At 44.0% G+C, this 23984-nt stretch overlaps 1 protein-coding gene across 1 annotated transcript in view; it reads right to left on the bottom strand.

The window, feature by feature from the left end:
* Positions 1-1280: 1280 nt before the first annotated feature.
* Positions 1281-23984, bottom strand: part of PACRG (parkin coregulated) — a 510981-nt gene continuing 488277 nt past the window's right edge. The window contains exon 5 of the mRNA XM_043592716.1: positions 1281-1949. Within this exon, the coding sequence (XP_043448651.1) occupies positions 1789-1949 (161 nt within the window). The 3' untranslated portion in view covers positions 1281-1788. The remainder of the gene's footprint in view (positions 1950-23984) is intronic.

Genomic DNA, 23984 nt, shown 5'->3' with positions numbered 1-23984 from the left:
TAAGCCAAGTTCCAAGCTGGGGCTCCTGGGACAATGCGGGGGGTTCTTCTTGCTCCCCACGCCAGGTAGGTTTCATGAACACGACCCAGACCAAGAGGCCAGGCCTGTTTCTATGACAGGCCAGCCTCGCTTCTGTCTTGGAACGAAATAATGCAGGGGATTCTGGTAGGAACTTTCAAAGGCACCCATCAGCCATCTTTCTGATTTTGGTGTCCCTTCAGATATATCACTGATGCCAGGACAAGAGCTCATGGGTGCAAGTGAACGCTACAGTTTGAAGAAAGGCCTGCCTCAACTTGTCAACGTCTCTAGCCATGTCTTTTCCAAATATGACAGGTGAAAGCCCATTTGCTCGACACAGTCACGCCTCTCCGTTTATCCTAAAAAGTGCTTATGGCAACTAGGTGGTGGCTAGTTAGAGGCTGGATTCGGTGTGCTGAGCCAGTCATCGGGGAAGATGAATAAGGAACCCATTTTCAAATTTGGTGCTTGCCTTTGGAAACTTGTGTCTTAAATCATTAGTGACAACAGTCTCAGGGCCAGCGCTTGGTGCACAGGGGAACACGTTCCGTCTCTTCACTTTGGTGCAGAATGAGATACTTCAGGCCATGCATGTCTGGGTGTTGCAGCGTTGCTCAGGTGTGCAAAGTCAGGGCTCCGTCTTTAAGAATTTTTCTGGGCTGGGTTTCAAACGCCCCGAGCTCAGGGCCTGCGTGCCTGAAAAGCCATTGTCAGGGCTGAGTGCCCTACAGTTGGGTTTCTCTTCGGGCACTTTTTTTCTCTCTCAGTTGAGTGAAAAAGTACATGTTCTTTGTCTTTTTTTTTTTTTTTTTTTTTGCGGGGTGGTGGGGCGGGGGGGGTTCAATGAAATTCCTAAACGCTGCGATCAGAGCGGTGCTATGAGAACACATCCACCTGGCGAGAGGAGGCGGAGGAAAGGAGAAATTGCCAAGGAATCATTCAGATGCGTACAGGTCATCTTCAGAAATGACCAAAGCCCCGGACAAGCGGCTGGGTGACATCTTGTCAGTGAACCACCAGGTCCTGAGATGTGTCATCGCATAGGGGGGACAAGGATTCACAGGAGCGTTGTTTGACCACGTTTGCCGCTGCCTTTCATGCGTCACCCTGCCCGCCGCCCTCCCCACCCCCACCCCAGCCGCACCCCCAGCCCCACCCCAGCATACACCGGAAAGCCCCGCAAAGCCCAGACGACCACGGGGCTCGAAGCGTTAACTACGTTTGTCGCTGAGGTTCATAAGGGGCCCGCAAGACTGTCCTTGCACAATTGAAACAGACTCGATGGTTTTATTGAATGTCGGAGAACATTGTTCCGCACAGCTGCCGGAGAGGTGCTGCTCGGCCACGACAAACACCTATTAGGCGGGCGGCATCAGTCCTCCCCTTACAACCTCTGACATCAGCCTCAGGGCAAGCAGACACATAACAGCTATCGCTGAACTGCGCATGAAAATTATAGTTTTATTGTCTATACAACTGAAGGTTTGACTCGGACTCCTGCCTCTGTCCGAGTTGTATAAAGAAGCAATTCTTCTCTTAGAACAAATAAGCACAGTACGCTATTGTAATCTAAGAAACAGGCACTATTTATGTATTGGAAAACTTTGCTCTCAATGGGGCTAATGGTCCAACGGCCCATGAGCCACTATTTTAGCAGCTGTAGAAAAGAAAGCTGTAGAAGTCACAAGTAATGAGATGCTAAAAGCAGCAGAGACAGATGATCTGGGCACTAAGGCAAGCCCTCCCCCATCCCAGCTGTTCCTGCCTCTAGTTCAGCAAGCACGACTCGTAGGTGGGGACCATGTACTTGATGTTGATGAAGGCGTCTTCTCCTCCGTAGCGCTCCAGGACCTCCAGCGTCTCCTGGATCAGGTCACCGATGTTCTCCCTCTTCTGCTGGCTGTAGTCGATGCCGTCTCCCGAGTTAACTAGTTCATGCAAACACACAAAGAGGCCCGTTATTCTGCAGTTTCCCCCCCAGAAACCCTACACGTCGCTCTAGGCATTTTCTCTGCATGCTTGTTAGGAGATGCAAGCATTTAACATTTTTTTTAAATGTGATCTTGTAGAGTTTTAGGGGTAGTGAGTGACAAATCTATAAAAATACGAGGTCCTAGATCGCAGCTGATGAAAAGCCATTGAAACTAAAGGAGTAACAGAATCAACAAAAGTGGTGTAATCACCATTACACTACAGATCACAAATCTCAAAGCTGACTCTTCCAGAGTGTTCTCTCGGACAGTGAGTTCTTCAAAGCCACAACATGGCATATTTCAAGGGAACAGTCTGGGGGTGCCTGGGCGGCTCAGTCGGTTAAGCATCCCACTTCGGCTCCGGTCACGATCTCGCCGTTCGTGGGTTCAAGCCCCGCGTCGGGGTCTGCGCTGACAGCTCGGAGCCTGGAGCCTGCTTCCGATTCTGTGTCTCCCTCTCTCTCTCTCTGCCACTGCCCCATTCACACTCTGTCTCTGCCTGTCTCAAAAATTAAAAACATTGAAAACAAAAACTAGAGTGAACTGTCTGTGGTCAGGTGAGGGGCTGGCCCACTGCAGGTTAAGTGGATGTGCTCTGGCAGGAGAGGCTTAGCTCGACCCTTGTCTTTGCTGCTGTTGAGCACCGTCTGCTCTTGATTTTTGCCCAACATTTGTACAATGGCTATTAGTTACCATTTCCCAGGGACTGCGTGTCACTGTCCAGGCAGAGGACCTGGTGCCTGGAGGACACGGCCAAGGCCAAGGCTTGAAGTGACCCCCGCAGCTGGCTCTCTGGCTTGGTGAGGGAAGGAAGTGCCAGCACTGGCCTTCAGCAGCCTCGGGAACCTGGGTCCGCAAACCCCATCTCAAAGCATTTGGAGGAGAAGTATGTGATCGTGTGCAACCTGGCTGCAGGAATGACCCAGATGTGCGGGAGTCTGACTAAAATGGAGACCCTTGGCTTCAAGGCAGAGTATAGAAACTCCATGAGGTTCTCCCCAGGAGCATCTTTTCTTTTTTAAGTTTATTTATTTTAGACAGAGAGAGAGAGAGAGAGCAAGTGGGGGTGGGGCAGAGAGAGAGGAGAGAGAATCCCAAGCAGGCTCCCCACTGTCAGCAGAGAGCCCGATGCGGGACTTGAACCCACGAACCGTGAGATCGTGGCCTGAGCCAAAATCAAGAGTCGGACGCTCAACCAGCTGAGCCACCCAGCAGCCCCCTAACAGCCGTCTTGACACGCATTCGGTTTGTACTCTGCTCACAGATTTCCAAGAGCCTCAACCACATTTGCTCTCCCAGTAAGCGCAGTGGTACCATGGCTCTGCCCAGTTGCTGACATGACCCCGTTTCACCTCTGCTGAAGTGAGGTGCAGCGAATGGGCTGTGAGCTCAGGCGGTGGCCACATGGGGCAGGGGGCGGGGAGCTGCAACCTGAAGATGCGCACTACACCAGATGAAAGTCCTTATTCTATCCGCATTTCGAGTATGGCTCCAAAATGTCGATCTTGCTCGAATGTGAAAATCATAGAGGGGAAAATGGTATTTCAAACTTCTTCCCCAGATACTCTGGATATTTAAGAAAAGACTGAGTAGTGGTTCAGGTCAGTATTAAAAGTAACAGTCACAATCCCACGTAGCAGAGATAAGCAGTTCTTTTGCTTGATTTTTCCAGAAACTTAGAGAAATATCACTGTCTTCGATAGCATAGGGAAAATGAATTGCTCTCCTGATGAGTTTCTTTTAGTGAGGGTGAAGGCAGGCAGAAATATTAGTAATTTTCAGAGAGAGAGAGAGAGATTACGGTCACACAGCTATAGTGTATATCAATTTTTCTTAGCAAATGACCTTACAACACCAAGCCATTATAATTATGTGGGGTTTTCTTGCTCATGATGGAAGCATTTCTATGATCACACGGTAAGCTCGATTTAAGCTAAAGTTTGAGGCACAGGGTAGTTGATCATCCAAAATAACCAAATAGCAAAGAGTAATTGTGGAACAAACAAGAGATTAGATGTTTGAAAAAAGATTTTTACCCTATTTCTTTTAAGCGAAAGATAAACTTTAAAAATTTTTTTTAATGTTTATTTATTTTTGACAGAGAGAGACACAGAGCATGAGCGGGGGAGGGGCAGAGAGAGAGGGAGACACAGAATCGGAAGCAGGCTCCAGGCTCCGAGCTGTCAGCACAGAGCCCGACGCGGGGTTCGAACCCACGGACCGTGACATCATGACCTGAGCCGAAGCTGGACACTCAACCGACTGAGCCACCCAGGCGCCCGAAAGATAAACTTTTTAGAAACAAAAATGTAGACAAACGCACACTTAAACTAAGTGGTCTTTTTTTTTTTTTTTTCTTTAGATTTACATGGTGAAGGGAGAAGAGAGAGTTGCAGTCAGGCTTGCCCACTAGAGAGGACAGCGTGGTTATCAATCCACTTGGGGGAACTTTCCAAGAGGAGAAGATCTTTCGGTTGAATTAAAAGAGAAGAAGGAAGCTTGTGCGTGTGTTTGTGTGTTGTGGGGGGCGGGGGAACGGGGTGGTCGTTGATATTTGTTACAGGTGTGAAGAATAGATCTTAAGGAACAAACTCCAAAAGAAGACAGGACAAGGGAGTCAGAAGAAGGGGCAGGAGGGGAAGGACAGAGACAGATAACGGGTAACAAGGGAGATCGATATCAGAGAATGCATCTTTCAGGAACAACTTCAGCTTCCCAGGATTCCATCCGGAATGGGGGAGAATGTGTGTGCCTCTTCCTGATAGGCACTCCCGGTCCTGGAAGAGGTGCACTTAGGGAGAAGGTGGCATGGCCCACACTTGCATAGAACAGACGAGCCCACAGCACAAACCCCTGGAGGGCACAGGGCAACGATAACTGGTGATGGCGCTGAGCAGTGACAGCCTTGATCCAGTTTCGTATGGCAGAAATACGTAAATTAATCACTAATAAATGGTGCCTTTTGTTGGCATATTAGTCCAAAGGTCAAGAACTGAATAGATCACGGGACAGACATATTTTCCCGCTGGAGGCAGAGGGGGGTTTGGAAAGTCTGCACACAAAGGAAAGCTTAACACACCCTGTTTTTCCCACTGACTTCTAGAAGGCTACAGTTGACAACCACACTTCATTTCAATAATAACCTATTCTTGCTTTTTTAAAAAATATTTAACTGTAGGAGTAAGTAAAACTATGTAGCTTTTTTGTTTCTCAGCAGTGTAGAAGCCCAAGTGATAAAGGGAACAGAACACAATGGAAGTTGCTTACTCAGAAAGTGACTTGGACTGGGCATGTTTAGTGGTTGCAGAATGTATATCACTGGGGCAGAAAAAAGCCCCAGAAGGAACACATTCCCTTATTTTGCATGCTGCAAGGATGACAGGGCATGGGTTAGTGTCAAACCATGCTGAGAAGCAGGCGAGCAATGTGGTCTCCTTTTGAAAACAGATGTATTGCCACTTTCTTTGAGAATCTGACCTGGAGCTCACCACTTTAAATACACATGATGCCGCCAGAAAGTACGCTTGTGAGACTAGGGCACTCAAACACACACACACACACACACACACACACACACACACAAAACCAGATGGTTATTTACAATCGTCAATTCTGATTAGGAGGATGACATTTCAATTTAGGAAGCTTGGAATCTGTTTTATGTCCAGCAGCTGGAAAGATACTTTGGTGAGGGAAGAGAGATGTTTTATTTATAACCAAACAAATAGGACTATAAGTGGTGGTTTCAGCCACACCACTTTTCTAGAGGGATACTATGCAAGCAGAGTCGAACGAGGGTATTGTTTCTCTTCTTGGGGATGCTTTCATGCAGGAGGCATGCAGGTAGGGCTTGAAAGTTGTGCCCGGTTAGGGACTATTGTAAGTGCATTTACGGTTCTGAATGCCGCAATTGCCGATGACGCAGGCACTATGTGTCATCACATGCACACTTTCTTTCTATACAGCCCTCTTTAAACTGTCCTTCCCTGGGTGCTTGCTCTTTCCAGGTGCCGTATTGGTCAGGAGTGGGATGTGTATATCCCAGCCTTGCATCTGGACGACAGCATCCTCCTGGTGAGGAGCTCAGCTTGTGTCCGTGAGGTCACTACCGTAACACCCGGTCACCAAGGGCCGCCTCAAAGGGAGAGGACGTGAGACACATCTCCGCTTCCAACACAGGAAAAAGGGGCTCTTGTCGTTGGGAGAGCTTATCCTCCAGCTGGGGTCATCTAACTGATCCCCTCTTGTCGAATGCCTTGATCACATGCACCCACCACGGAAGGAAGTTCAGGCTCATGCTCCTTGACCTCACGAAGCCTCTAAGCCACAGGCGTGTCCCTTACTGCGTGGGTGGTCAGTGGAACCCGTGTCCTGAGAGAACCCTTATCTGTCAGGCGCCCCAGACTTCTTATCTTAGACACACGGAGAGTGGTAAAAGGACGTACAGATGGCCACAGGGAGGGCCAAGCACGGTGAAATTCAATTTTGGATTTTTCTGACTCTAACGTTTTTTTTTGGTAAATAGTCTTAAATGTGTAGCTACCCTTATACGAACTGTAATACGCCAAGGAGTTATTTGGAAGTGAAAGCACTATGTGAAGCGTGAGAAATATAAAGCAATGCTTATTCTGCACACCTGAAGCAGTACTAACGTGATTCTAACAGACGAAATAATTTATGAAATCAACGTGCGCTTTCTGGTCACGACCTAAGATAATTAGCAGGCACCATTTCAAGAGAAATGTTTCTGTGACTTTGGGGGCACCTCCTGGCCCAAGCGGCAGCCTCGCCCCCTGAGGGAGGAGCGGGATCCCATGGGAGGGGTGCCTCCATCCACCTGCCATCCTGAAACTGCCCACCATGTGGGTGCTTTTCGAAGCCAAGGAACCAAACGCCCTTAAAGGAAGCACTGGCTTGGGAAACTCAGTGCGAAACCACCTGAGCGGATCGGGAAAGGGTGAGGCAGGATTCAAATGATGTCCAGACTCCGAACTTACGACGTTAACTCCCCACACTCACCAGCAACGGCGGTTCACGTCACCCCTTCGGTGTACAACAGCTCTTTAAATAACTGGAGGAATCAGCACATTTCTCAGACAAAAGGCTGATTAACCTGACGGCACAACATCCGCTGCAGCCGTTGGCCACACCAGACAGTGAGCTAGGCAGACCGATGCTCTCAGCGCACCTAAGGCTAAACGACAGCCGTAAAACCAGGGCTTTGAAATAAATTGCTACTGACGCATCATGGTTTGGCTACGCCCTTCTCTGGCCATTCGTGTGTGGGGTCTAACGTGTCGTCAAGCATGGGCACTCAGCAGACACGGTATTTGAACGTGAATCCAGGCCAAGTCCGGCCCAAAGCTGTTCTCAGTCTGAGAGCGTCCATTGATGGAGAGCAACTCGCGGAGAGCACGTTTGTCACAGCATGTCCCCAGGTGGAATGGCTGGTGAGCTGAGTGGGCAGCAAGAACTCAGGTCCCACGGTGTTTGCCCATCGGGGCTGGGCGATCTCCCTGAACCAACAGTGAGATTAAAAAAAAAAATGCAAAAAGGAGAAGCCAAATCATTTCTTTCTGGATCAGAAAAGGCATTTATTGGCTTCTCCAATGCTGAACTAAAATATTTCCCGAGCTCTAAAGACCTACTGTAGGGAGCTTTACCTGTCGGGACCTGTAGCCTGTGACAGCTTCAGTCATAGCTCAAAAGCTGCATTGCTTCAGACTGGTTTCAGCGACGTCATCATCGTGGAGAAAGTGAGCCTCCGGGACCTGGGTTCAGGTCTTGGCAGGTATGCGCAGGTAGAACGTACTGCAAATATTATTATTGTAACGTGTCTCTTGATGATACTGAACCATCACAGATTTTCTGCTGGATGATTCTGAACAATTTTTTCCCTTGGGTTTAGTGGATTTAGCAATTAGGAGATTGTGATGACCCAAACAGTAATTCCTTGGGCACACTTACTAATATTTAGGCAGATGTCAGCTTTAGTAGAATAAAACTAACAGTTTCCAAAAGAGATTTATTAAAAAGACAACTCTCATTAAAAAAAAGATATGTCATTAAAAGGTATCTCATAATATTTATGAAAAGGTTTAGAAGGTGTTGTTGAGTTTTTCTTTTTAAGATATATTTTGTTTTTTAAGAACATTTCAATTTCAAGACCTAGTTTAAATTGTCAATATTTGTTTTGCCAGAAATATTCATTTATTTGGGGTTAGCTTGGACCCAATTTACTTAATAGAAACAGTTGCCTATTTTGGAATAAAAGGGCTTTCTCCCATAAAGTTTGGAAAAGTACAGTGGAAACCATTGTGAATTCCAGTCTGATCATTTTTGAGATGAGAGAATGGAGAAGAAAGTGAAGGGGGAAGAAAAACCCTATACTCAATTCAGTTTTGTATTCTAAGAGGAGGACCCTTTTGGGGAGATGCTTTGAGGTTATCTGCTTTTAGAATTCTACACCAATGCTTCTTTTGTTTTCCTTCTTAGCTTTGCTATGGTACTTTGAGAAGACTAGTCTTTTGTTTCCTAACCATAACATATGCCACCCCATTCGGAATTCCGGGTGTTTCATGTTTAACCCAAGCTTAAGCCGCCGTTTCTTTGGCTGACTTCATATCTTCTTGGAAAGTGATGGTTTTCAACATACCCTTAAGTATGACTGTACAATGGCTATTTCCAAAGTCTCTTCATTCATGGGGGGTGTGAATCAAAGTTGCAATGCTTTTGCAACCAATAACTTATAACAACCATAGCATTTGGCATGCTGGAGATGCCCAAGGGCTTAAACACTTCAAATCTTCTCAGATCTTGTTGACATTAATGAAATTCACAAGATTTCTTTCCTCTGAAGATAAAAGCTTTGAAGCAAGACCTCGATTCCCAGCTGGAAGTCTCTCTCTCTTCCTCTCTTTTTGACACAGGAGCTGGGTGACTAAAGCAAGAGGCTACTAAGCCATCACAGTTTCAAAAGCTCTAGAAAGGGTTTTCATCCTCTGAATGGGGGCACCGATCACTTGTGAAATTGAAGATATCATGGATCTTGGCCCTATTGTCAATTAAATTTTAAAATTTTCCTTCAGAGAGACAATGAAAATTTCTAAACAATTTCCATTTCCCAACTGCCAATTAGATTTATTTCCCTAAATGACATTAGAATGTACTGGTATAGTAAAAATAACACTGGATATCAAGGCAAATGACTTGCATTATAGTTTTCCAACAACTTAGGAGCTTCAGTGTTCAATAATTTACTAGATGCCTTCTGAAATCTCTGAATCTCAGTTACCTTCCCCGTACAACGAAGGGATCGAACTTTGAGTGATCTCTGGTTCCTACCATCCTATCATTACATTTTGTAAGATCACAATACAACTTTGGAACACGCTTTTGGAAATGATGGTTCTTCAAGAGATGCACTGTATTTCAACTGAAAAGATGGTCCTAAAGCAAATGCATAATTCTCCAAAGTAAGTCACAACTTTCATAAGCATCAAATTCAGCTTTCAAATCAAGTTCTAAGAAAACCCGAAAGGACCAATGGCTATATAATTCTAGTGAAGGAGGAAAACACTGTCAAAAACTCAAATTATTTGTTGACACACTGCAAAAAGTTATTCCATCCTGCTATTTCAATAAGTTGATATAGATTTTGACTTCTTACAATAAAGACCAAATGTTTGGGTTGATTTTTTAAATATAGTCGACGGATAGTGATTTGGTCAAGAGTACAAAAAGGCCGGTTAGGTTTATCTTTGATTAATGACTACTTTAACCTGGAAGTTATACTGAAAATAACGGGTGGGTCGACCAATTTATCCCCATACAGAATTATAACAACAGATTCAGTGGCCATTGAATTAAATTGGCCTCAAGCTTTTGAAGTGAAAGTATCTCTTTTCTTGTTGGCCAACTTGATTCAATGACCAGACTGCTTCTAAAAAGGAGAATTCCAAGTCCAGCCCTGTCCTAAATTGATTCCTCACTGGTCTATCTCACTATGGAATAATAATAATGACTGTAACACTAACATAATGTCACTTAAAACAAAGAATAGCCCTATGAGCTAGCTACTTACTGACTCCCCTCCACAGAGGAGCAAACTCTGCTTAGGAAGGTGAAGTAAGTCAACAGAATAACACAAAAAGTAAGTGATACTGAAAAAGAGAAATTATGGCAGGTGTCTGCCCAAGGGCAGCAAGAAGGATGATAGGAAGATCCAGAAAGAGAGGTGTAAGCATCCCATGTCAACATAGGCGGTGTTCAAGGTAGCAGAAACTCTGCCTTTCTAACTGTAGGAGAAGCTCAAGTCCATAAAGGAGGAATGCCATGGGAGAGAGGGTCCAGGGGAATAAATATCTGTGGGGGGAGGTATTTGACTTGTGCAACCAATCAATTCGTGTTTCACAAGGCAGCAAACTGCTCATCTAAGCTTCCTTTTTATGATATGGATTATTATGCTATCTTTACTTCATCACAAGTGCTTGAAATAATGACATCCTTTACTGAGATGCGCAGAAAGACGAAAATCAGGGATGACTGATTTCAAGGACTTTTTTTTCTGTGCCACAGAATACATGAGGAATAGGGAGAAATTCTAGGATTAATTTCACATTCCACACCCCCGTCTTTAGGAGCATTTACGATCTCCTGGTTTCCCTCACTATCTGAAAAGAAAGCATTTCTAAGAAACCTTTTGTAAGCCAAAATGGTGGAAAGCGAAGAACTATTTACCTTTAATGTGTATGGGAGAATTTTTGAGTGTTCCCAGACACCAAAAATAATCTCTCTTAGGCTCTTCTGGTACCTTAGGATATATCTTGCTAACGGATGCTGGAAATACACTGAGGTAAGGCACAGATGCTCACAGACACAGTTCAAAGCTCTGGTGGGCGGCTTGATGCTGAGTGTAGCTCCCGGGGAAAGAGCCTGGTGGCGCCCCTCTGGCTGCTGAGGGTGTGCGCTGAATGCTATTTTTTTTTTTCATTTTGTCCTTTTTTCATAAAAGCAAAGCTCCTCTTCAGATTTCTTTTAGCTTAACAAAGATAGGTACTAAGATAGGAAACGGTGGGGCTTTAATGTGCACAAGACAGAAAAGCTGCCTGAGAGCCACTGTCCAGAGTGTCATTGTTGTCTGTGGAAGGACACCTGCTCTCGTCAGACCAAAGGTGCTAGGAAAACCGGTAAGTGGCAGGATAGTAGGAAGAGGGCGAGAAGGTAAAAAGTAGGAATCTTCTAGATCTTTCTAGATCCTTACAAACAAAAAAAACCCAACTCAAAGCCACAGATGTTGAGGATGTTCTGGATCGAAGTCTGAGGTTCCCATTCCCATGAGGATCAAGGGTTCCTAGTGTTCCTGCAGGACACTGTTTCATAGGATTCTTGCATAGTCCCTGGTGGGCTCTAATCCTTCGTGGAAGCCCTCCGATGGCCCCCCAGAGGTTAGCGCTGACTTCATGAGTCTCGCAAGCCCCGAGTCTGGGCTCAGATGAGTTTCATCTTTGATTCCTTCCTTTTGCTTTCTTCAGTTTGCTCTGTGTGGTGCCTGGCGGGTCTGTTGCCAATAGCCCAGGCCCCTCTTGGTTGGAGCTAGTAGTCTATTCTGCCTTTCCATTTTCATGTCCTCCTCTTCCTCCTTTACCCTGCAGGTTAACTTTCCTAATCGCGTTCTCTCCCCATCACCACCAACATCTCCACATTGTATGATGCCTCAAAGTCAAGTTCCCAATCATCTGGGACCTCTGTGCTCTGCTCTTCCTCATACTTTGCTCTTTCTCACCAAGACTTTCTGCTCCACTCAGTCTGGATTTCTTCCTAACCCCTGTGTGCACAGTTTCATTCATGTCTTTGAAATTCCCCATAGCACTATGCTCCCCTCTATCTCGTGGTAACTTTCTTCAAGGCTAGTCTTGAACTTACTTCCTTGGGGAAGTTGCCTCCAGAGTCACCTTTCCTTCTTTTGAATTCCTAGTGTGATAGCCAGCAATCCATCCACCTTCCTTATTTACATGTTGCTCTGGAACCCTTGGGAAGTGTTTTATGTTCACTTAGTTTTCCTACATTTTGTCACCTCTTGAAGGGCAGGATCATACTACTGTAGTATAAATTTCATTCATTTGGCCTCAAATGCAAATTGAACATTTGTCAAAGGAATGAATGAGTGAACAAATTACTACTTTGTGGGTTTACTGAAGCCAGATACAATATAAGCAAATTCAGTTCTAAATAAACTATATGTTAAATGTAGTGCTATTTGCCTAATGCTTATTCTTTATTTATTACTTACATGCTTGTAAGTTCCTATCCATGGAAATAGCATTTCTGTGAATTTGGACAAGTTTGATCAAATGTGGTTAAGTGCATGGGGGCTCTGTATAGTCAGATAGGTTCATCTCTTTTCCAAAGTCTTCTTGGATTTAAAGTGAGGTTTACTTGGATCACCCTTAAATTTGAAAGAACTTTTTTTTTCAAAATAAAAAATCAGATTACCCCATTCACTTTATTAGCAACATTTGTTTCAAGATGAAGACAATGCTGCCTTCCTATGGCATTTTCATTTAATATCTAAATTTTGTTTAATACTATTTCTTATATGTCCATATGGTAATTTTCGACCGGCTCCAGAGATGACCAAATACATGATTTTAATTGGAAAAGAAATGTTGATTGCTGCTTTCAGGAGTGGGGCAAACCTATTGGAAGTAATTTTACTGAAAATCTTTATAAATGCACCTAAATGACAGCTGTTATTACAGTTTTCCATCAGCAAAAAACTTTAATGATACAACCCATTTTCAGCTCTAATTTTTTTTTTTTTGTAATTGAGGCACAAAAATGAAAAGAGAAATTTCAGATTTCTAACAAATGTTATCAGCAAATGAAGTAAATTACGGGGAGCTTTATTTTCCAAATTACCTTTGTTAGAACTTTCATCTATGTAACGAACTCACATCTCAAGCCTATGTAGGGCCACACTGGTGATCGCCATCATAACAAAGTTTGGTTAAATCGTTTTAGATGAAAGGCTTTATAAAGGGCATGGGTCTGCAAAGTGGAAGACCTTTTAGTAAAAGGCCTCTGTTCTATTGCAGAAAATAATTAATTAGATAAACTCACTAATGGTGCTTACAGTGAAAACACACGTCGATCAGATGTTTCCCCATTTGTCTGGGATTTATCTCAGCTTGCCTAAACTATCTACTCTTTGAAAATTCTAAAATGAATTATTGGGTGCAAAATTCAAGTAGATTTCCAAACCATTAGCTGGAAATTTTACAGAGTAGGAATCTTTCTCATCAATTGTGCTCGATTAATGCAAAAATGATATATTAAATGAACAAATCAGACCGATCTGCTGGGCTGAACAGCCTTCACTGCCATAGAAGTGACAGAGTTAAAACCTTCAAGCCTTTTATGGCTGTCTCAGTTTAAAATAACCTTGCAATATTGTCCAAAGCTCTGACTATCAACTTTTATCAGCCTCTACGCTGCTGAGGTAAATGTGGCAAGAGATATCCACTTTGCCACTAAGTGTGTTGTTGCAGAACCCAATCTGAAAATACTAGAGTTTACCTAACAAAATTTTTACAAAGGTTCAAGGCTTTGCTAAAGTCCAATCGGAGTTTTGGACACACAGTTAAAAAAAAGGTATCTAAATTTTGGGGGGAAAAATGAAAATGTGGCCATTTAATCTGGTATAGCAGCAAAATCGGGGTTGCATGAGAAGTGAAACAAAAGCTTGTTGGAAATGCTGATAGGTGAAATATGCCGATTTTTGGTATTTTTGAATAAAGAAATGTTTATTTGCCTGAGTTACATTTTTATCATTTGAGATTCTTCAGTTTAGTCTACACAACTGATTTGCCTCTGAATCAGCATTTTAAGAGGGGGTAAGTAGACAAAGGCAGCGAGAAATAAAACAGCAGAATCCCCATGGGGTTGAGGCCAGCAGACGATGAAATGCACATAGGTTTGTTGAACACAAATGGCTTTGCATCCCAGCTCCATGGGACCTTCAGCCTGTTACTGAATCCCTGATTGGAACAGGTGTCATACTTACCTGTAAGGATAGGTACAAGGATAAAATGAGAGGATATATGTTAGGTCTTATGGATTTAACAAGCTATTGATACATTTCGACAATTATTGAACTAGGATTCAGTTTCAGCCATGAGGATGTCAGCTTCCCTGCTCCCGGATAACAGTGAACTATCTATAATTTAACTCTTTTCTGGGGTAGGACAGGAGGGACAGCCCATGGACAGCCCAGGGAGTCAGGTTTTTATCTTTCATAAAATGGGTTGATTCACAGCCTCCGAAGAGGAGGAGACCTGAGTTGCTGTATCTTCGAGTCATGCAGAGCACATCCTCACTGTCACCTGGACTCGCCATGAATGCAGAGCCCCGGGGTTGGGTGGTCTTACTCAGGTGTGGTTTGTCGTCCTAGTCTAGACTGGCTTCTCAGACCCTGCGTGTGTCTCCATCAAGACACGTGGTTGTTGAGACTTTCTAAGCCAACCGTTTATGGCTTAAGGTTACACTCCGCAGTTTCCGAAGCTCTGTTGTCCTCCAGGTACATTTCAATATGCTGGTGCATACTGAGTGAGGGGGAAAAGATGGGTTATTGCAAATGGTGCTCTGCGTTCGTGGCCCTACTTATTTCTCTTTTGCTTCAACAAAGTCCTGAGTTTTCTAATTTCAGGAGCACGGTTCGTGATTAGCCTGTTCCCTGGATTGCTGGCTGACTGTGTGAGATGCAGTCCTAGTAAGCCAACAGGAAAAAGCGGATCTTGTCTTTGAATGAAAACCTGATACTTGTGCCTCAAGACACAATTAGGTCATAATTATGTAGCGTTACTATGGGAGTTAATATTTGCATAATAATGCATATGTGGATTTCCTTCGTTTGTGTTTTGAGGTATTAATTGACGCTTAATTCATACTGACAACAGTGTGTTACAATTCCCATTTTATATCAAGCAAGTAGCTGGAGAGAGAGACAGAGAGAGACAGAGACAGAGGAAGGTGTCCTTGCTTACTACTGACCACACAGAGAACAGTATGCTGGAGAAGAGACAGTGAAACCGAAGGAAGAATTGGAGCAATGTTTGGGCTCAGGTCCTGGCCCTGCAGGCAGCACACTGACCTTGGGCTTTAGGAAACTTGTCCTCCTGTTTCTTATTGGAGCTAAAATCTCCCCATCTACCACCTTCACTGCATAGGTTGCTATTTTGGCCAAAAAAACAAAAAAGCCCTCTCTCCTCTTCTAGACGCTTCAAAGCCTGACCCTGGGTCTCTTGGGATGGTGGTGGACCTCATGTCTCCTGTCCCTGGCCAGGCTCCCAAAACTGACCTTTGTGAAGTAGACTCAGAGCTTCTGATCAAACTGGGGCAAATGTCCTGGCAAACAGGCACATATGTGCAAACTGTGTTCCAGATGGTTACTACTACGTTAGGCTTGCACAAGGAAGGACCTCCAGGAGGTTGAGGAGGAGACCTGGACGAAGAGTTCAACTGATTTCTTGCCCTCCTTTACACTGGGGTCCTCCTATGGGGGAACTATTATCCTTCACATCCAAAGCCTCAAAGTAAATCATTCCATTTAGTTTCAGTCTTCTGGAAATACTGTCTACTAAGGAACACTGCCCCTCTACATGTTTCTATGGACAAGACCTATGTTCTTGGACTTGAAGATCTGCCATGCGATGGTAGGTCCTTGTATCTGGGCTGTTTATTTTTTTTTTAACATTTATTTATTTTTGAGACAGAGACAGAGCACGAGCAGGGGAGGGGCAGACAGAGGGAGACACAGAATCCGAAGCAGGCTCCAGGCTTGGAGCTGTCAGCACAGAGCCCGATGAGGGGCTGGAACCAACAAACTGTGAGATCATGATCTGAGCCGACGTGGGACGCCTAACCGACTGAGCCACCTAGACGCCCCATGGGCTGTTTATATTTTTACAGAGACACTTGGCTGAAAGAAGCAGCTTCAGGGGCGCCTGGGTGGCTCAGTCAGTTAAGCATCTCACTTCTGCTCAGGTCATGATCTCATGGTTCGCGGGTTCGAGCCCCGCATTGGGCTCTGTGCTGTCAGCTCTGAACCTGGAACCTGCTTGGGATTCTGTGTCTCCTTCTCTCTCTGCCCCTCCCCACTCATGCTCTGTTCCTCTCTCTCTCTCTAAAAAATAAATAAACATTTAAAAAAATGTTTAAAGAAGTAGCTTTAGTGGTGGGATTTCAGGAGTCAAGGGGGTCTACCATAGGCCAGACAACCTTCCTGGACTCTGGAAAGATACCAAATCCATAGTCTGCCCTGCTTCCTCATAGGCTGGCCTCCACTCCAGGGGGACTGGTAAGGCTGGCTGCCCCTGACGTGTCTACAGGCTGGGGCTGTGGGAGGGGGCCTGCAGCAGCACCCACGGTGGAAGAGCTCGGCTGCCTGTCACGGAGGTGGAGTGGAAGCCCCTTGCTTCCCAGAGCAGCCTGCCTGGTGATCCCACGCTGTTCCCACCTGCTCCGAGCACTGTGTGCAAACTGACTCCCCAGTCTGGGGAGAAGAGGAATAAGGCAGTCAATCCACAGAGGACATCAGGAACCAGGTTCTAATATAAACTCAGAGGACGTCTTCCAACTTCTGTGATTTCAAGAAGACCCACTGTGTACTTTCTAGCAGATGAGGAGGAGTGAACGAGATTGGTAAACGCGTGAGTCTGCATTCTGGTGGAAGAGGCGGAAGGTACGTCCACAAACCACTGACGGCCAAGAGCATTTCAGACAGTGAGAAGTTGGAGCAGGGACTGGAAAATAGGTGATCAGAGAGGGCTAGGACCACCGGGCTGGTGACCAGGAGGGTTTCCTGAGAAAATGAAGTTTACGTAGAGACCTGAATGCTGAGAAGAAACCGGCTTGTAACAAGCAGCCGGGGAGGGACGCGCTGTGCCAAAGAGCAAACGCGAGGAGAGGCCTTGAGGCTGGAAGAAGCTGTCACCAGGGAGCATGAGTCCACCAAGTTCTCACATCCACCCTCCTCACTATCGATAGACGCTCTGTGTCATTGTAACTTTTGTGCCCAACAGCCACGGAGTTGAAGGAGTGTAAATTACGTAGCCGACTTCCTCTAGTTAGGGAGTTAGGGACATTAAGTCTTCCCGATTCGCACAATTTTTGATAATAATGTAATAAATGTCTTTGTGTGCACACTCTTTTTCCTTATTTGCGTTATTGCCTCAAACCAGTTCTTAGAAGCGAGGTTACTGCTTCAAAGACGGCGAACATTTTGTAGTTATTGATGCGAATGTATACCTATATATACATTACCATATTGATTTTCGGAAAGGTGATGCCGATTCATAATGTTACCAGCAACATATGAGTTTACCTGTTTATCACAGCACTGGGTGCTATAACTAAAATTCTGTTTGGTAATTCAGGACGAATGAAATGTTACTTGAAGGTTACTTTACTTAGCATTTTCCTAAATTACTAAGGAGGGCTAACATTTTTGTTGTTGTTGTTGTTTTGCTGTGTGGGGTTAATTTTTTTTCTATGAGAATGACTTGTTGTTATCTTTAGCCTATTTTTCTACTGGGTATTTTTTTTAATTTTGTTAAAAAAATTTTTTTTGAACATTTATTATTGAGAGACAGAGAGAGAGAGCATGAGCAGAGGAGGGGCTGAAAGACCGGGAGACACAGAATGAGAAGCAGGCTCCAGGCTCTGAGCTGTCAGCACAGCTCTCGACGCAGGACTTGAACTCACAAACCCCGAGATCATGACCTGAGCTGAAGTTGGACGTTCAACCGACAGAGCCACCCAGACGCCCCTCTACTGGGTAGTTTCTATGAGAGAAACAAAGTCTCATAATATCCTGGGAAGCCAGGAAGTGGCAAGATCTCTCCAGTTAGATTTTCCAGAGCACAAGACATTCTGGGATTCGCTTCTTTATCGCTGACTCAACAGGCACTGTTTCTTTAGAGGGTGGCAGGGCGGCCTGAAGAAACCGCTGTTATTTCTAAAGATGCCCCAGGCAGTAGTACCCTGGGAATGGAAAGAATCTGAGGGATTGTGGAGGAAATCTGTGGATTTTGGAGGAAATTGCATAATCAATAAATTACTTAGAGCAATTGATTATCACTTCCAGAAGGAGGAACGTTTATAGTGATTAGGCTTCTAAAAAGCCTTCTTTACAACCTTTCCTTATGATTTTCCATCCACTCAGCGAGCCACCTGCCCACCCTCTGAAGGGCCAAGCTCAGTTACTAACGAGGCTAGTCACAGGCATGACCCGGAGAGCTGTCTGGTCCGATTCTCACTTACAATGTGTCTTCAATCAAGACTTTGGGGTTAACTCCGAACGGGGCTATTTACAAACGAGGCCATACAGAACATCACTGTTATTTTGGAAACTGAAGTCTACTATTTATCTTCAGGCGATGGACAGTGCAGACAGGTGCAACATGAGCGCCCTTATGACACCATGCCAATAACCTTAACCCTGACCTCTGGCTGGAGATGCATTTCAGTGACTGTGCTAATATCTCTTTTAGGCATAAATAAGCACAGTTGTGTCAATTTTGTTTTGAGGTCTGATGATGAACCTGCCTGTCCTCTTTAGTGAATATCAGGTAAAGAAGGTCTTTACATATGCTTACTTCAACTTAACTCATGAAACAAAGCTTTGTAGCAGAAAAAAAGTTGCATATTATATCGAGAGCAGATTGTAAGGTAGGAACAAACATTATAAAGGAGTTTAAACTTCTGATCTGCACCGGACTACTGCAAGGTCAGATTGATGACTGACAGGCCATTCAATGAGGTCAGGTAAACGTCATGATGTGGATTGACATGTCAGGACATATGACTTCCCACCTCCTCTTACGTAGCTACAGCCTGTTATGAGATATAATGTTGTAAATTAAGAGAAAGCAAACTGTTTACAGAAATCAGTGTGAAGCGTTTAAAGTTGTTTTTCTCATATTGAAAAGCTACTGGCAGTTCTAATGACTGTCCTCTCTGGAAGACCACGGTGAAATAAAACGCATGAAATACATTGCAGGGCTGAGTATCTTTGCTCACTGCTGTAGCCATCATTCCAGTAGTGAGTCTGTCCGGAAATCATTGATTAATCCTATAAAAAACTACATAACTAGGACCCCGGTCATTACAGATCTAAAAAGACAGACGGCAAGTAAAACTGCACAAAATTCTAAATTCCTTCAAGTCTTTACAATTGTTTTGGAATTACTCTATGAAATGAGTAATGTACAAAATATGAGTCACCAAGATTAGTAAAAATTAAATGCGAGCACAGACATGGTTGTCAGAAAATTTTACTGTAAGGTTAAAAAAAATTTCTATCTGACCCTTTAAAATATTTCTTTCCTTTCCAAATTTTCTCCAGTGGTTCTCTTTTCCTTCAGCTGCCATTTAACTTTTGAGGAAAAACTGAGACCAACATTGACAAATGAACTTTACTGACTAATTAGAAATGTAAATTTTGTTTTCAGTCATTTTCCTTGCTTCTCTAAGAAAATAACTTGTTTAACGATACCATACTCACTAAGTCTAAGATTCTTTCCCCCTCTAGAATATGCTTTTTAAACTGTTTTATACAAGTATTTCCGTAGGGGAAACAAAACAATATTATGATGACATAATTTGTTTTACTCCCATGCAATTTCATATAAACATACATAAAACAATATTATAGCAGATTAACTTGTTTATATGAGATTAAGTTCTCATTAATATATTTTTAATGTTTTATGAAAAATATTTTAATGCAAAGAAGTACAATTTCCTCATCTATTTTGCTACAATTGCGTTTTTTTGTTTTAGATCATTTTCATTAAAATATCAAGTTTCCTAACCAAAAAAAAAATTCATTTTTTTCCTAAGGAAATAATTGGGCCGTATTCTGTAATTGCTATTGAAGGTATCAAGCGAGGTGGCATCCTGGCAAAAATGAAATCTAGGTTGGAATTAAAAGAGAGAAAAGTGCTAGAAGATATTACTAGACTATGAGAAAATATCCAAGTGTGGTTTGTACTATTATTTTATTTCCAGTTATCTCTCTTATATTCCTCACTGATGGTGAAACACATGATTTTCTAGATCCTTATTTAATTTTCAAAAATGATTAAACCTTTTGTTAAAAAACTTTCAACACAGCGAGCCCATATTCTTTATATATCTGGACCCGATGTGCGTTAATACATGTACACGTAATCCTTAGAGTATTCGTGCTTTCTCTGATAATCATGGGGACTTCATTAGGTAATAGTGTCTTTATATCATCTCCTCAACTCCCCAATTCTTTATGTGGAAGATAGAACATTTTAGTTGCACATCTTTCTGATCTCACGGACCACGTATACAGGTAATAAGTGAAATTTCCGAAAAATTATATTCCCATTATCCCTGATGTAACAATTAGCTGTCAGTTACAGAGCCGCCTGATGGAGAAGGCTGCATTGCCTTGGATCATCCCAGAAATGAAAGGTCTAATTCCACTGTTGTACTTTGTTGCCCTTCGCAAAGCCTGTCTGGTTACCAGCATGGAGACGTGGGCTGGCTTTGGGCCTGTGTATGTGCCAAACCTCAGAAGTAACTTTGGTAACATGTGTACATGTGTGCATGTGATGCCAGAAACAAGGAATCAAGGCCCTTCCACTCAACCATTAGAGCTGGATTCAGTAGCTCATGATCGATTATGGTTCCTGACCCAAGTGTCATTAAAATCTCCAAAGAACAACATGGTTCATAGGATTTTCTAGAAACGTTACTTGCTGCTAAACCTTTCATATCAACAACAAAGGCCAGTAATGGAAAATCTTTTCTAGTAACTTGAATAATTCATTGTACGGTGGGAAGATGTCTAATAAATACTAGCACTATGTTTGATTTTTATATTCAGGATCAGTCTGTATGTTTCTATCTTTGAAAAAAATCCTTGCAAGGGTGTGAGATTGCACACTTATTTCAGTGAGCCCTGGTCAGGAGGCAATGTCCATACGAGTGGACTCGAAAGGCTTTTTAGAGAACCGGAAGAAACAGAATTTTGAATTAATCTGGTTTAGAGTACTAATATTATTGAAGAATATTAATAAAGCCGGTTAGGGAGGAGAAGCATCTTTGAATCTGAGCTATTAAAAACAACCACTGGCCAAATGACGGTTAACTAGAACATTTCCTCCTTCGTTCTGAATATATTATGCTTTATTTTAGTGAAAATTTTGTTCCATGAAAAATGTTAGACATCGGATTATGTTACCGAAAGAATTTGGACTTGCCACTTGTGAGAGAGGAGTGACTCAGGCCCGTCCTACACGCCACATCCCTTCTGTTGTCGTGCCAGCTGCCCCTCTGTCTCTGGTACCACCACACTTGGTCCCTTATGATCTGACTCTGAATTTGCCTTACCACTGCACTAACCTCCCCAGTCTCCCTGCCTCATTTCTATTCCCTCAAATGCATCCTTTATCACCACTGAATTAAAACTTTTGTCTTGCATTTCTCCACTGGTGAAAGCCTTTGGAAATTTATCGTTATTTGTGGGATCAATTCCAGCTTCCTTGGCCTGGCCTTAAGCCCCTTTTAATGGGCTTGGGGCCAACCTTTACTTTCCAGTCCTCTCCCATGAGAACATTAGGGCCCCAAACGACAATTGTTATTCCCAACCAAGGGTAAGGGGCTTTCCAACTTCTCATTTTTCCTTATGCCATTCCTTCATGCTGGATTCCTTTCCCACCTCTGCTTGTTGAAATCTTTAAAGTTTCATTGTGCAATAACGCCTTTCCTGATCACAAAAATCAGAAGACACGTTTCTTTCTTTTTAGTCATTTACACAGGTGCGTATACTGTTTATACAACCTTTATCACCAAGTACCCATTTTACAGATAATGTGAAAGTATCTCAGTAACAAGAATTAAGCTCCTCGGGGCGCCTGGGTGGCTCAGTCGGTTAAGCGGCCGACTTCACCTCAGGTCATGATCTCGAGGTCCGTGAGTTCGAGCCCCGCGTCGGGCTCTGTGCTGACAGCTCAGAGTCTGGAGCTTGTTTCGGATTCTGTGTCTCCCTCCCTCTGCCCCTCCCCCGTTCATGCTCTGTCTCTCTCTGTCTCAAAAATAAATAAATGTTAAAAAAAATTAAAAAAAAAAAAGAATTAAGCTCCTTGACACGGGAACTATCTTTGGATCCTCTATATTGTCTCTCTTAATAGGTAGGTGTTGAGGAATCATTTGTTGAAAAAATGAACATGACGTAATAATATTGCTGTGGGGTGGAAGGAGTCTGTCCCTCATCTCCTAGCTGCACCTCTATCGCTAGGGATCATTGGTATGCCAGATACAGGGCAGGGTCAAAGCAGAGGGGTCATTTGGAGGTGGGGCAGAAGTCTGGAACTCAAGAGCCAGGGTGAAGCCACCAGAACTGAGGCCAGAAACATAAGGGATTTGAATTAAATGGTCATCATGTCCTCTGAAAAAGGAAGTCAGTGTTAGGATTTGTAGGGGAAATAGTTTCCTTTGGAATCTGAGATCAGGGAGGGGGTGGGTATGGAAGAGACAGATCGGAGGAGGTCCTAGGAATGCAGCCACACCCACCAATGGCCCATCCTCACCCTGACCTTGGACTTCACTTTCAGCTCATGCAGATCTGACTTCATGTAATGCAGTGTCCTTTGTAAATGACCCCGTGTGACTGGGCCCCTGGTGAGTGCTTCCCCTTGAGAACCATGACAAAATAATAATAATGCTGCCATTTGTTGAGTGTTTTCTATGGCCAGGTGCTGTACTGTGCTTAAATGTATTAATTCATCTCACCTTTGCAACCGACTGGGAGGCTAGGCGCTATTATTGGTGTCCTCATTTAGAGTTTGGGCAGGCGAGTGTTAGAGAAAGAAGTGAGGTTTGGAGCTGGGCCTGCAGAGAAAGGAGGCAGCTGGATGCAGACCCTGCCCCCGCCCCCCAGCCCCCGCCCCCCAGCCCCAGGAGCTCCAGTAGCTTCTTCCTACCTGCTCAGTCTGGGCTTGCTCCCACACTTCCATGAGCCAAAAGAAGGAGGGGGGCAGCAGTGGCTTTGAGATTTGGGCGCTTATGTACATTTCTGGTCCCTTAGAAAATTCTCTCCTATAAAATAGGTTCTGGCTAAAACCTGACCCCACCGAGCCAGTCCCTCAGTGATTACTCTGGGTGCGTGTGAATTAAGTGAATTCAGCTTTGGCACGCGGTGAGGATTAGCAATGATTTGGGGAAACAGGTAGCCCAAAGAAAGCTGAGAGGCAGCATGGCAAAGGCTGGGAGCGTTGGTTTCCAGGACCCTCCCAGCGTCCACCCACCAGCCGCAGGAGCTGGACGAGCGAGTCATTAGACGCTGCCAGTCTCCATTTCCTCCAGACAGAAGGGGATCACAGGAACTCCCTTCGGGGGGCCAGCACAGGGTTAGGTGGGATCACATCACTGCTGCATGTGGCACGTGTGTTTATCGACCGATGTACGACTGGTTGTTGTTGGCATTTAGACTGGGCTCATCTTGGGGCTATTAGAACCACACTGCAGAACCAGATGAGTTATAAGGCTTTCTTAGCTTTCACTGAATTCTCTTGCAAATATAATCCTAAGTAGTTAAAAAATTAAAAGCATATAAAAAGAAATATTGAGAAAGTCGGTAGAAAAGCGGACAAAATAAAGAGATATTCACAGAAGAGACACTGACACAAGACTAATGCAAGAAATGTAATGATGCTTACAATCTGTGACATCATTAGGTAAAGTGCTTTGGAAATAGGAAAAGGAATCCGGTAAAGAAAGACATCTTTTAACCGATTTGGTCCTAATGCATCTGATGCCAGATCAGGAAAGTCGGTAAATTAACACAAACGGAATTAAAACACAGCCAAGTACTCTGGACCACAGCAGCCCTCAACATGGAGGTTGGCCCTTCACAGAGCCCAGGATCAGCCCGCGTGCGGTGGGTACAAGCACGGG

The sequence above is a fragment of the Prionailurus bengalensis genome, chromosome B2, assembly GCF_016509475.1.
Source record: "Prionailurus bengalensis isolate Pbe53 chromosome B2, Fcat_Pben_1.1_paternal_pri, whole genome shotgun sequence".
Taxonomy (NCBI): domain Eukaryota; kingdom Metazoa; phylum Chordata; class Mammalia; order Carnivora; family Felidae; genus Prionailurus; species Prionailurus bengalensis.
This window is presented reverse-complemented; position numbering and strand designations above follow the sequence as displayed.